The sequence below is a fragment of the Rhipicephalus microplus genome, chromosome 8 (assembly GCF_043290135.1).
Source record: "Rhipicephalus microplus isolate Deutch F79 chromosome 8, USDA_Rmic, whole genome shotgun sequence".
Taxonomy (NCBI): Eukaryota; Metazoa; Arthropoda; class Arachnida; order Ixodida; family Ixodidae; genus Rhipicephalus; species Rhipicephalus microplus.
This window is the reverse complement of record NC_134707.1, coordinates 121335440-121349624: the sequence shown is the minus strand read 5'-3', so window position 1 is coordinate 121349624 and position 14185 is coordinate 121335440. Positions and strand designations below refer to the sequence as shown.

The 14185-nt window shown below is 47.8% G+C and overlaps 1 protein-coding gene across 1 annotated transcript in view; it reads right to left on the bottom strand.

Moving 5' to 3' along the window:
- Positions 1 to 14185, bottom strand: part of LOC119165497 (kelch-like protein 10) — a 95604-nt gene that overhangs the window by 44212 nt on the left and 37207 nt on the right. The window contains exon 2 of the mRNA XM_075870334.1: positions 11438 to 11645. Within this exon, the coding sequence (XP_075726449.1) occupies positions 11438 to 11645 (208 nt within the window). The remainder of the gene's footprint in view (positions 1 to 11437; positions 11646 to 14185) is intronic.

Below are 14185 nucleotides of genomic sequence, written 5' to 3'. Positions count from 1 at the left end.
TGGGACCAGAGAAAGCGTTGTGACAGCCAGCAGAGGGTCACTCAACGCTGAACTTGGGCTAAGGTCGCATAATCTCCAACGTTAGGCATACAGTTTCATAAGATTAACTAGAGTGGACTCTGGAGCAGTGACCATTCAGCCACCACGGGACGAATGGGTAGCACAGAAATCTGCCTAGTCTTCGTGGTTGCGTCCACGAACGCACTTACGACTTCTGTGTTTGGATTTGTATATGATAAAAAAACGAACCTTTGTGAACTTCGTACCCCATTTGAATAGGTGAGCCTAATAGGGTCAAGGTCAAGCGCGACTGTTAAACCTTTGAAGAACTCCGTTTTGTGTGCATAGCGACTCAGGCTACACGGATTCAGAAAAAGTCAAAGAACGAAGATTAGACAAGGTTGTGCACTACCCATCACTACCAAGAGGGCTGACGTACCATGCGTTGCAGCTTTCACGGATACAACGCCAATGTTCCCGCTAGTGTATCTATAGGAAACTCGATTGTCAGACTTCTGGACGCCACTGCGTGACTTGTAAAAAACGCAACGCATGTGGTGTCTTCTCTGTTGGCCGGCCGTGACTTTTCATGAGGTAAGCTGAAGTGGGGATTTTAGAGTTACACCTAGGTAAAGTAGGCGTATGCCACAGAGGTATTTTTTGTATGCACCGATATTATGAGCGAAGCCGGTGCTTGCAGATGCATGCGCCGAAGTGGCAGCCTGCTGATGTGTTGTCATCGACAAACGTTCACTTCTATTGGAAACGCGCACAGAAAGGGCTCGTAGAAACTACACGTTCAAGGAGTTAATCGTGGATGTCAAGGTGATAATTAACCAATTCACTTACCAACAGGGCTGTAAAGGACACTGTTGTACATAATAGAGGTGTTTGTAGAGCCTCTGCAGTATGAGGCCGTGGCGATATTGACAGTGCATCCGGCATCTGCTGACGCGAACCGAGAAGGGGTGGATTCGACTCCCGTTCACGCAACTTTTTTTAAATGCGAAGCATTTTTTAGCAAACTTCTGTGACTATCTATCTATCTATCTATCTATCTATCTATCTATCTATCTATCTATCTATCTATCTATCTATCTATCTATCTATCTATCTATCTATCTATCTATCTATCTATCTATCTATCTATCTATCTATCTATCTATCTATCTATCTATCTATCTATCTATCTATCTATCTATCTATCTATCTATCTATCTATCTATCTATCTATCTATCTATCTATCTATCTATCTATCTATCTATCTATCTATCTATCTATCTATCTATCTATCTATCTATCTATCTATCTATCTATCTATCTATCTATCTATCTATCTATCTATCTATCTATCTATCTATCTATCTATCTATCTATCTATCTATCTATCTATCTATCTATCTATCTATCTATCTATCTAGCCGCTTACGTTTGGGTGCTCTCGTGGTCAGTCCCTTCACTTGGCGTGAACCAAAATTAGCAAGAGAGGGTAAGATGGTTTGACGAATATGACGCCCTGGTCAAGACATGAATAATGTCACAATCCCGTCGCGTATGTCGTCAAACACTTCCCACCAGACAGTGGCACATACTCATGGGCGGGTATGTGCCACTGGTATTCGGGTATGTGCCACAGGTGATTGACACTTAATATCTACCAAGAAACGACGAGAACGCACATGGACAATTTAACGAGCGAGTGCTAAGAAATAAATGTCAGGGTGCCAGCTGGAATTGAGCCCAAGTATTGTGCGTGGAAATGAAGCGTTTTACCAGAAAGCTACGTCAGGTCTCGGAACTACTTTTAAAATAGACGCTAATCTTCGTGAAACGTGAATAGTGGTTGCAGTGCTGCCTACCCAATTATATAAACAATACATATGTACTCCTTTCATACAGTCGTCACGTCCTGTGGCGGCTGCATTTCCGATGGAGGCGGAAAATTTGTAGGCCCGTGTACTCAGATTTGGGTGCACGTTAAAGAACCCCAGGTGGTCAAAATTTCCGGAGCCCTTCACTACGGCGTCTCTCATAATCATAATGTGGTTTTGGGACGTTAAACCCCACAAATCTAATCTACAGTCGTAAGGTCAGGTTAAGGTCAATTGTCGTTACTTGCGATGTGCTGAAGTTGGTTTATGTAGCAGTGTCCAGGGCTAACATCCTCGCGAGCTGAGCGCTTCGTATCAGCTTTCGGCGTTTTTAATACGCACGTTCCATTTGGCATCATTGCGCAAGTGCAAACAACTAGTTATATAAAGATCTCCAACTCTTCAATATATTGTTACGTCTACGAGGGGTTTATTTGAAGCAGACGTAACGGTCGACTCGACGGTATACCACAGTGAACGGGCAGCAGCGAGCTTTTGCCACCAACTGAACGTCCTCCTCTTCTGCTACCTCCATGTTCCCCGCTACACAGGTGCACATACCTAAATTACACATGTGGTAACATTTCCCTCCGCGCAGACGAGGCCCACTGGGCGAGTCAAACAGTCTCTCGAGGAATAAAGCGCTTCAAACGTGCAACATGGACAAGTTCAGTTTTTGCAGACCGTCGGCCGTTTGAATGGAGACGCGCTATGCGGTAAAATAATCACTGATACGGTCTACAACAAGATAAGGTCCTGCATAGTGCGCTAGCAGTTTCTCGCTCAAACCGCGTTTTCTAGTTGGTGTCCAGAGCAACACTAGGTCGCCGCGACTGTACGTCACGTGTCGGCGTCGGCGGTCAAAATGTGCCTTCGAGCGGTCTTGCGAAGCAAGAGTGCGCAAATAAGCAAGGCGTCTAGCTTCTTCTGCCCGACAGATGATCTCGGATATGCAGGGATCATGATGGTCCAAACACGGGAAGATTGTATTCAAAGTATGACGAGGTGGTCGAGCATATAGAAGAAAGAAATGACTGTAGCCGGTAGTTTCATGCTGAGTGGTGTTGAATGCATATGTGATAAAGGGTAGAATGCTGTCCCAGTCCTTGTGATCGGATGCAACATACATAGACAGCATGTTCGAGAGAGTTCTGTTCGTTCGTTCAGTTAGACCGTTCGTTTGGGGATGGTATGGCGTAGAGTGCCGAAACCTTGAAGCACAGACACGAAGCATCTCTTCCATCACGCCTGCTGTGAATTGTCGGCCACGGTCACTGATTACGATTTTTGGAGGCCCATGTCAAAGAATGACAAAACGTAGCATGAAGGAAGACACATCAGCTGCAGTTGCCGATGGTATGGCAGCGGTCTCGCAGTACCGTGTTAAATGATCGGTGCAAACGACTATCCAGCGATTTCCATTAGAAGACCGGGGAAAGGGTCCAAGGAGATCAATCCCGACTTGCTCGAATGGAGTTCTAGGGGGCGGCACCGGATGTAATCGCCCTAAAGGAGCACTTGTTGGGCGCTTATGACGTTGACACTCGTTGCAGCTAGACACGTATTGTTCCGTCGTGTGGCGCATTTTGGGCCAGTAGAATCTTTCTTGAAGACGGCAAAGAGTTTTTGCTGTGCCTAGATGACCGGATGTTGGGTCATCATGCATAGCCTGCAAGACATAAACGCGAAGACTCTTCGGAACCACCAGAAGATATCGTGAGCCGGTGTTGGTGTAGTTCTTTTTGTAAACTAGCCCGTCTCGGATGCAGAAGCGCGTAGGCGATGATTTTGGTTTGGTAGCAAGAAGCTGTTGTATGGTGCTGTCCCTTTGTTGCTCATGCTTAAAGTTCTTGTTATCAGGAAATGGTTGGTCGAGTGATGCAATGTAGGTATCGAAGGTGTCCGCGTCACATTCTATCGTTGGAAGCGGTAGTCGCGAAAGACAATCTGCGTCAGCGTGACGTCGGCTGCTTTTATACGAAACCGTGAAGTCATATTCTTGTAGACGAAGTGCCCAGCGCGCCAGCCGACCAGATGGGTCACGCAGACTAACCAACCAGCAGAGAGAATGATGGTCTGTCACGACGGTAAAGGGGCGTCCGTACAGGTAGGACCGGAAGCGCTGCACTGCGAAGACTAGTGCGAGGCATTCTTGCTCTATGACAGTATAGTTACGCTCGGACTTGCTGAGCGAGCGACTTGCATACGCTACGACGTGTTCTTGATTATCCAAGCGTTGAACCAGGACAGCACCTACACCAATACCGCTGGCGTCTGTGTGAATCTCAGTGGGAGCGAGAGGATTGAAGTGTTGAAGAATCGGATGGGACGTCAAAAGAAACTTCAACTCCGAAAAAGCAGACTCGCATTCCGGGGTCCAGTCAAACTCCGCACCTTTTTGAAGCAGACACGTGAGCGGGTATGCAATATCGGCAAAGCCAGGAATGAATTGGCGAAAGTATGAACAAAGCCCCAAAAAGCTGCGCAGTTCTTTCACCGAGTTTGGCTGCTTAAATGCCTCCACTGCGGCCGTCTTGGCGGGATCCGGTCGTATGCCTTCTTTGTTTACTAAGTGTCCAAGGACGAGTGTTTGGCGCTCTCCAAAACGACATTTCTTTGAGTTGAGCACCAAGCGTGCTTTGCTTAGGCAGTCCAGTACGAGGTCAAGGCGTGTGATGTGCTCACAAAAGGTGCGCCCAAAAATTACAACGTCATCCAAGTAACACATACACACTTCCCACTTCAATCCACGCAGAATGTTGTCCATAAATCGCTCAAAAGTTGCGGGCGCGTTGCAGAGTCCAAACGGCATCACATTGAATTCAAATAGTTCATCTGTTGTAACAAATGCCGTTTTCTTCTTGTCTTCCTCGTGCATTGGAATCTGCCAGTAGCCTGACCTCAGATCCACAGACGAAAAGTAAGAGGCCGATGATAGACAGTCGATAGCATCATCAATCCGCGGGAGTGGGTATACGTCTTTTTTAGTGATGGCGTTGAGACGGCGGTAGTCAACACAAAATCGGCATGTCCCATCCTTCTTCTTCACTAGAATTACTGGGGCGGCCCACGGACTACATGACTCCTGAATTACATTTTGCTTGAGCATCTCGCAAACCTGTTCATTGATCACTGCGCGTTCTGACGGTGATACACGATATGGTTTCTGTGGGAGAGGTCTGTGAGATGTCGTGTCGATTCGGTGCTTTATACGAGAAGCAGGGAATGACGGTGAATCATGCTGAGCGAAATCAAAAATACCGGCATGTTTGCGCAGAATACTCGCCAGTTCGTTACGTTCCTTGGTGCTGAGTGACTTATCAATCATAGCCATAATGGTGGTGTCCCTGGCGTGCAGATTATTGCAACGGGTCTTATCCGGGGAATCATTGCTTTCTGCGAGGGTGGCAAGCGAGAATACTTGGTGTTCACGAATCTCTGCAAGTTTCAGATCCTTCGGCAGCACTGTAGGTTCACTAGAGGAGTTAATCACCCACAAACCAGTATGCCCTTGCGCAACCGATAGTGTACAGTACGGTATTAAAACTGTCTTCTTTATGCAACTGAGATGCACGGGCTCCACAGTTGCGTCAAGTGTTTTCTCGCTTGCAGGTGAACAGACAACAGGGACGCATTTTGCAGACAACGGTGGCACAGTTGTGTCCACAGACACGCAAAGAGCACTTTCTTGAGAGGGCGAGTTTTCCATAAACGAAACTGGGATATCAGAATATACTGTAATTTGTCCTGTGCGGCAATCGACAGTAGCACCACATAGCTTCAAGAGATCGAGTCCCAGAATGACGTCGTGCGTAGTATGAGGGAGAACAGCAAACTCTGTGACAAAGTTCTGGCACGCCAAACTAACAGTCACAGTGCAGACACCAACAGGTTGTAACACCTCTCCGCTCACTCCACGAAACGTATCAGGACGGTCCCAATGAAACATAACCTTTCGTCCAAGAAGCCGGGTGAAAACTAAACTCATCACTGACACGCTTGCACCTGTGTCCACCAACGCCATCGTTGGTACACCGTCGATAAGCACTCGAACCTTATTTCTAAACATGAAAGCTAACGGAGGTATATCTGTTGAAATCGATGACTGTCCGGCGACCTCACCTCCAACGGCCGCGCCGGCTAGTTTTCCGTAAGAGGCGAGGAGTGGCGGCGCCGAGGAGACGGTGATCGGTTGGCACGAGGGGCAGGTGGTGGTGTCACACTGCGGTCAGAGGCCGGAGATCGGTTTCGTAGCGGTCCTGGGATCTCGTAAGACCCGCTTCCCGGGAATGTCGGTGCTCGGGTAACGCCAGAACGGTTAAATCTCGGTGATCGGTCATACCTTGGCGGCTGCCGGTAATTGCAATACCTGGCAATGTGTCCTTCGAAGCCACAGTTGTAACAGACTGGTAGAGGACGCTCACCGAACCAATGCTGGGACCGCTCAGCTGTGAAGGGTCGGTGACGAGCTTGTTGAGCGGGGGCTGCCCACCTCTGTGTGGCGGGGCCGTGCCGAAGGCGTTGGCCAGATCGCTGGTCGGCCACGAATGAGTCACGACGTGGCCGCAGATTTCCAGTTTCGCTGATGTCTGCCACACATACCGATGGTGGCAAAGAAGCTGATGGTGCCGCCGTGTAGTAGGGTGGATTGGTAGGTGGATGAGGAATGGTTTCGTCAAACCTACTACCTTGTCGTTGCAGCTCTTCACGCACGATTGCCCGAATAGTAGCGGCAAGGTCGGTGGGCGGGCTCACGTCGACGCTGGCAACCGTTGTCACATTTGCCAGTCTACCAAATTTCGGGGCGATGCGACGAGTCTTCAATTTTTCAAACGTGCGGCAGTGATGTTGCACGTCGGAGGCAGAGGTGAGGTCATCCCTGCCTATCAGGAAATTGTAAACGTCTTCCGCTATGCCTTTCAATAGGTGTCCGACCCTGTATTCTTCAGACATCTGCGGGTTTATTATCTTGCAAAGCTTAAGGACGTCCTCTATATAGGCAGTGCAGGTTTCTCCAGGAGTCTGGGCTCTTCCGGCAAGAGTCCGCTCCGCGCTTTTCTTTCTTGAGTCAGAGTCACCAAAACACTTCTTAAGCTCTTGAGCAAAAATAGCCCATGTTGTCAAGGACTCTTCGTGGTTTTCATACCACATCAGGGCAATGTCCGTGAGAAACAGCGCGACGTTTTCCAGCTGATCGATAGAGTTCCAGTGGTTGTACCGGCTCACCCTTTTGTAGTGCGTTAGCCACGCGTTTACATCTTCTCCTGCCATTCCCGCGAACGGGCGGGGTTCCATGTAGTGATGCCTTGGTGTAGCCAGTGTAGATTGGCGCGAAGTCGAGGCGGTTGATTCCTGACCTTCGCTCTGGGTCATGACGACTGTTGTCGGCGGCAGACCGGCAAGACGACGGCTCCGGCGAACTCCGAACAGCTGTAGCTCCGTGGTACGTTGACGTGTCGTACCCCGCACCTCCACCACTCTGTTACGTCTACGAGGGGTTTACTTGAAGCAGACGTAACGGTCGACTCGACGGTATACCACAGTGAACGGGCAGCAGCGAGCTTTTGCCACCAACTGAACGTCCTCCTCTTCTGCTACCTCCATGTTCCCCGCTACACAGGTGCACATACCTAAATTACACATGTGGTAACAATATGTCTCTGCGTGCAAGATTCGTGCACATATTTAGCGTCATTACATGACGTGTCGCTCAATCAAAATATTGCAACACGGCCACCTTACCTCCGCATGCTTCGCATAACGTCGATTCTCAGGTACGTGGGATCTGCCGAATTTTTCTGAAATGCGAAGATTTCTTAGCGAACTTCAGCAAGTTTGAGCGCTCGCATCCATCCATCCATCCACCCACCCACCCTCCCACCCACCCACCCACCCATCCATCCATCCATCCATCCATCCATCCATCCATCCATCCATCCATCCATCCATCCATCCATCCATCCATCCGCCCGCCCCCCGCCCCTCCATCCATCCATCCATCCATCCATCCATCCATCCATCCATCCATCCATCCATCCATCCATCCATCCATCCATCCATCCATCCGCCCGCCCGCCCGCCCGCCCGCCCGCTTGCCCGCCCGCTCTCCATCCATCCATCCATCCATCCATCCATCCATCCATCCATCCATCCATCCATCCATCCATCCATCCGTCCATCCATCCATCCATCCGTCCGTCCGTCCATCGATCGATCCATCCATCCATCCATCCATCCATCCATCCATCCATCCATCCATCCATCCATCCATCCATCCATCCATCCATCCATCCATCCATCCATCCATCCATCCATCCATCTATCTATCAAGCCGCCTACGACATTTAGCTCTACTGGTCGTTCCAATATTGATATCGATACCAAACATGGTATGCCATAACATGACTGTATGAAGAACCTATTTGACTAGTCATAATATAAAAATCATGACATGCATGCCATGAATGTCATAATTTACATGTCATGGTCTTGCCGCGCTTGCGGTGGTTTTGTTCACATGGCATGTTGCAAAACTGGTATGGTATGACATGATTTGATAGCGAACACAAGTGAACACAAGCGACAGACCCTACCATAAAAACATGGCATGCGTGTCATGTAACAACATGACTACAAGCCACGCTCATGATGTGCTCCTGGCCATTTCGCTAGCGCCACATATACCAAGTTTGGTAGTATGGTACGTGAATGGAAAACGAAGGTATGTGACGGGTGCAAACATGATAATCATGAGATGTGTGTTTTGTAAGAACATGACTATATTCTATGCTCAAGATGCGCTCACGGCCGTTTCCCTAGCTTCACTTGTACAAAATTTGGTAATACGAGACGTAAATGAATGACGAAGATATGATACTGATGTAAACATGATAAACATGAGATTCATGTCATGTAACAACATGACTATATGCTACGCTCATGATGCGCTCGCAGCCGTTTCGCTAGCTTCACATGTATCAAAGTCGGTATTGCGCAACGCGAACGGACGAAATAGGTAAATGACACATCCAAACATGATAATCACGACATGCGTGTTGTGTAACAACATGACTACATGCCACACTCAAGATGCACTCTCGGCCGTTTCGCTAGTTTCGCACAATCCAAATTTATTATTACGTGACGCCAATGGATGACGAAGGTATGTGACTGGTGCAAACATAAAATTATGAGATGCGTGTCATATGAGAACATGACTACATGCCACAGTTAAGGGTTTTGACATGACGTGGTGTGCATGCTCGCCAGCGATCATTTCGTCGCGTCACGCTGGCGTTGCCACGCCAGGTGCAGGTCCTGCCATATACTCGCAGGCGCGTGCCGCGTCGCGTTGCTTTCAGGCATGCGCATTTCAGCGCGTCCGGCGTCCCTCTGTTACAAAAAGAGGGAGAAGCAGTGTTGTCTGGGTAACGCATCGGCATAGACCAATGTTACTCTAAGGCATCGGCGCGAAATGCTGCATATCGCATTGCGCGTCGATTGCCGTCAGGCCACGCCGACTGACGCTGGTCGCGCCTGGCGTCAGACTATAGAGTGCTCGCGGTTTGCTAACGAAGCGTCGCTGTGGCACGCATGCGTGAGCGTCAGCGCTACATTGGAGTATATTAGGCCCTTCATGGTGCACTCGCCGCCGTTTTGCTAGCTCAAAATCTGGTGTTACGTGACGTCAATGGATGACGAAATATATGACTGATGCAAACATGATAATCCTGATACGCGTGTCATGTAACAACATGACAACATGCCACGCTGATAGCGTGCTCGCGGCCGTTTTACTAGCTGCACATATACTAAATTTGGTATTACGTGACGTGAATAGATAACGAAAGTAAACGACACATCCAAACAGGATAATCATGACACAGAAGTTATACACGGCATCATTTACCTCCTCCTCGTAACTTTCTGCTGATTTTGAAGTGACATATCAACATTTCTCAATCATGCTTCGCATATCATCGATTTCCACTGTACGTGGGATCTGCAAGTTTTTTTAGTTTGTGACAGTGCCTATTTGTTTACGTCATCTTTGTGACACCAATACTTAGAGAAGTATTAGTGTGCCCTGGTATGAAACACTTTCTTGTTAAAAAAAGAAATATAGCCAAAGTTCTGTGCTGATTGAATGCCGTGGTTAGGACCAGCCGTAATGAAAGCGAAGAAAGAACAACCAGACGTAAAAGCAAACCGCATGCGAAACATATTGCATCATTGGAATGCATTGTAGAATCGCGATCATTCTTTTCTCAATAAAATGAATCATTCGAAGCAAATGCACTCTTTGAGAGTTGTAATGCATTTATTGCAAGACTGGAATTTGTCAAGCACGCTGAAAGCCAGATGGTGTAAGAACACTGTCAACACTGTATCACTATAGTTAAATGCTCCGTTATTATAAAGCACTTCTAGACTTTTTTCGTTTGAGCCTAGAGTTTCCGCAGACATGAATGCTTGCACCCCATATTTCTCTCCGCCCGTACGGGCCTGAATACTGTAGTCTGATGCCTTTCCTCTTTGAAACAGCGAGAAGTATCAGGAGTAGATATTTTTTACTTAATAATCAGTAGCAAAGCATACACTGCAGTACAATAAATAGAAGAACTTTTTTAAACTTGGTCTCTTTAGAGAAGGTTGTGAACAGAGACCACGTCACCAAGGACCTTCGCGGAGGCCCTACCGTTTCAAGCTACGAAACCGTTCTCAAGCTCCATATTCCGCAGTCTGATGCAGGCCCTAGCTGTAGAACTCTGGGCGCTTGCCTACTTGCAATACATAAAACACATAATAGTGTCTCACACATGGAAAACCCTGTGAGTGCATAATGTAATCTGACTAGCTAGACTAGGTCTGATTAGGTTCGATTATGTTGCTACAGGTCAATACACATATCGTACCACCACCTGGTCGTACCTTCACGAAGGCAAGAGTCGAGGTTTGTAGCACATAGCTCTTTATATGGGCGGACAAGTGCCCATAAAAAAAGGTTACCGCTTTACAAGCAATTCTAGTTGTACACTGACACCAGCGAGAGCAACTTAGGCCGTAGAGTGAACTGATCAGCGGTGAGGTGCGTTGTCACTGAGGCATCAAACATTCGAACATGAATGGCACCAAATATATGACATAGAACATTAGGGAATTATCACTGATTCTCGCGTAATGATCGAATAAACTTGATATCTCATGTCTTCCGTGCAATCTTAGCGCAATGAGCTGAAAGAATCGCGAAGCTTTCGATGTATTGGAGCGCCGTCTGCGCTCAGCACCGCTAACAGCTTTTTTTGGATGATACACGAATACATCATAATTAGACAATAAACGCGCGTGGCAATACAAATGATCGGTAGACATGATGTGTTGTTATAGGACATAGCTTGTAATAGTACGGCCGTCAAACCAACCATTACCGTTTATAAACACTTCTCCACTATGATGAATAAGAAAAAAACTGAGTCATGCTGCTATCGTCATGGCCGTACTCAGCCTTGTTGAAACAGGCACGCCTTTCTCTAATAGTATTCTCAGAACGATGTTGTAGACTTACTTCCAGCTTCTCGGCCAGCTCAAGCACCTGTCCTACGTTCTGCAGGCCTACAAGTTCGTTCAGAGGAATGTGGTAGGCGAGGTCGACCAAAAGCATAAGCATGTCCCTGCCTAAGTCTTCCACGATCAGCTGCATGAGCGGTAGCCACTTCAGTTCAGCACTCGTGCCTTCCTTGGCCAGAGCGAAGAGCGCGTGGCAGCCCGAGTACCTGTAATAAAATCGTTGATATTAGAAAAAATAGAATGTACGCAGTTATATATTCAGTTTCCGTGAGAACCGTTCGGCACACGCTGGTAGGGTCATGCAAGGTCACGTTTTCGAGCCAGACTGCATTGCATGCACGTTGTGGTTTAGCGAGTTTGTCATGTGTCCTATTTTGTTACGACAACGTTTGGTTGCCACCAGCTAAAATCAGATCTATGGACATACCTGACGAAATGCCGCTAACGACTAGTTGATTTTAGGCTTCTCAAGCATTGCTTAGTGGGACTGCGACTCTGGACAGGCAGTGCCATCACTGGCAGAAAAACGATAACTGTGAATGTACCACACGAGTTTCCTTTTTTGCCACGCTACCACTCCCTTCTATTCACGTGCAGATCTCTCGCACTGCATTTGTAGTGCCCTGCCTCGTAGAGCTTGAAAAAGATATCACAGCAGGACAAGCACTTAAAAAAGCGAACGTAGTCAAAAGAAAAAAAATACTTGGCCCCATATCTGCATGTTACATTGCAAATGTCGTCTAAAGACGATAGTCTTGCGTCTGAAGAGAGTGAATAAAACGTTTATTTGATGTTCTGCGCAATGAAATCGGCGACTGGTATTCTGGAGGGGCTGCTTTAGAGTGAATCGAGCGTGCAGCAAAAACAAACGAGTGCGCCAAGTCACGTCACACGTGAGACATGAGTGTTATCTGGCAGTTATCAGAGAAAACGGGGCGCGCAGCGTGCGCGCCCGTCTCTGAGGTGATAGAAGGGTAGAACGCAAGGCGATGGGTAGGTGAACCACCATTTGGCTAAGCAAAGCGTTGGAAACACTTGCCGTTTCGTGGAAGCGTTGCATGGCCAGCGCAGCGTTATAAAGGCTACTATCCTTAAAAGTACTTATGTATGCCTTTTCTTGTAAAAAATACGGATACATAATATTGACGTAATGTTATGGTGCCTCAGATATTGCACAATAATTGCTTTTTAGTTGACAGTCGCACAAGTATGAACTCTGAACCTTGAGCAAAATTGGTGGGCGCTGCAGATGAGGTCGGCCGTTTGGAGTATCATTTGGTCACTTTGATGACATTTAGAGTACCGTTAAGGGTAGACAGACAAATGTACAGACAGACCAAAATATTTGCCTCAAACGTCCCCAAAAAAGACTATCGTCTTAAAAAAATGACAGCATATTCACGGGGCCAATGATTAAGAGTAGGGCGAAGCTGGGTCCACACGCCACTGCCAAGCCGCTTCGGCCTCCCGTTGTATTACTGCAGGGTCCTCGCGGAGCCGCCACGCAGCTTTGTGGCACGCTTCTGCCTCGCGCGCCCGCACGTCGGTGTCGCTTCTTCGAGCGCGAACCGCCGCCGCCCTGCGCGCACGCCGCTTAGCCGCCTTGTCCACCCCCCGTCGCTGAGCCTCTGAATATGCGCGCGCACCACAGCGGCGTTTTTATTGTTTTATAGAGCGCTCCCTGGCGTCGCCACCGACGAACACGCGATCGTAGTCGAGCAATCGTCTCTCTCTCCGTCCGTACGTCTGACGTCAATGCTTTTTTTCTACAAGTAACACCCTCTAGTGTCGTACCATTTGCATTTTCAGCGAATAGTACAAGTACCACCATCGATGACTGGTTCAAGAAATAACGAGGGGTCAGTATATGCCACCGGTGGTTACGACGAGGATGCTTGGGCGACGCGATGTGGAGCATCACCCCTAAATAGTTCGCTAGTCACGTTTACGACGTGGAGGAGACGATAGATGAAAATGACGCCCGACTTAGTTGAAATGCACTTGCGAAGCCCGCGATATAGTCGTGTACAAATGTATACGTCGAGGTAAGCTTCATTCTGTCATACGTCAAATATACCTGGTGGTCTATATGCACTGCGAAATGAAGCCATGCACTCAAATGACATTCCAGTTCGACGGCAAAAAAACAACGACAACAACATATGATTCTTGTTTTGATCTGCGTGCTGGAAGTAGTAGAGGCGTGTGGTCGTGAACGAAGTTTTGCAGCCCGCAATAAAAAAAAACAATCATTACACAGTCATGGCACTAAAATCTCGATAAGATGATAAGCACGGTGCCGAAGTTCCTCACACAGACCGAACAACAACACGCGCGCACGCGTGCCACAGATGTCGGCTGTTGGTGAATCTGTGAAACAGGCTGAACCGGCCACGCATCATGCAGCGCCTCAATGCCAAGTTTCATGGAGTCGATATGACAGGCTTTAGAGGGAAAGCTGGACAGGAAAATTTATAACCGCAAAAGCACTGTCATCTTAGAGCGTTGTCATTGTGGCCATGGAGGAGAGATGTGGCTATAGGAGGGAAAAGAAGAGAAAAGTGAGCCCCGTAACTGTCTGCATCAGGGTGCGACACCTCAACAGTAGCTCACGAGAGATGGGGGTAAGGAGGGATTAAAAGGATAGAGTTAAATGTATATATATAGAGAGATGCGCTGGGATAGCGAGCGAGGACATATCGAGAGGATAGGAGAGATAGGAAAGATGGAAACACGGTCACAGGAG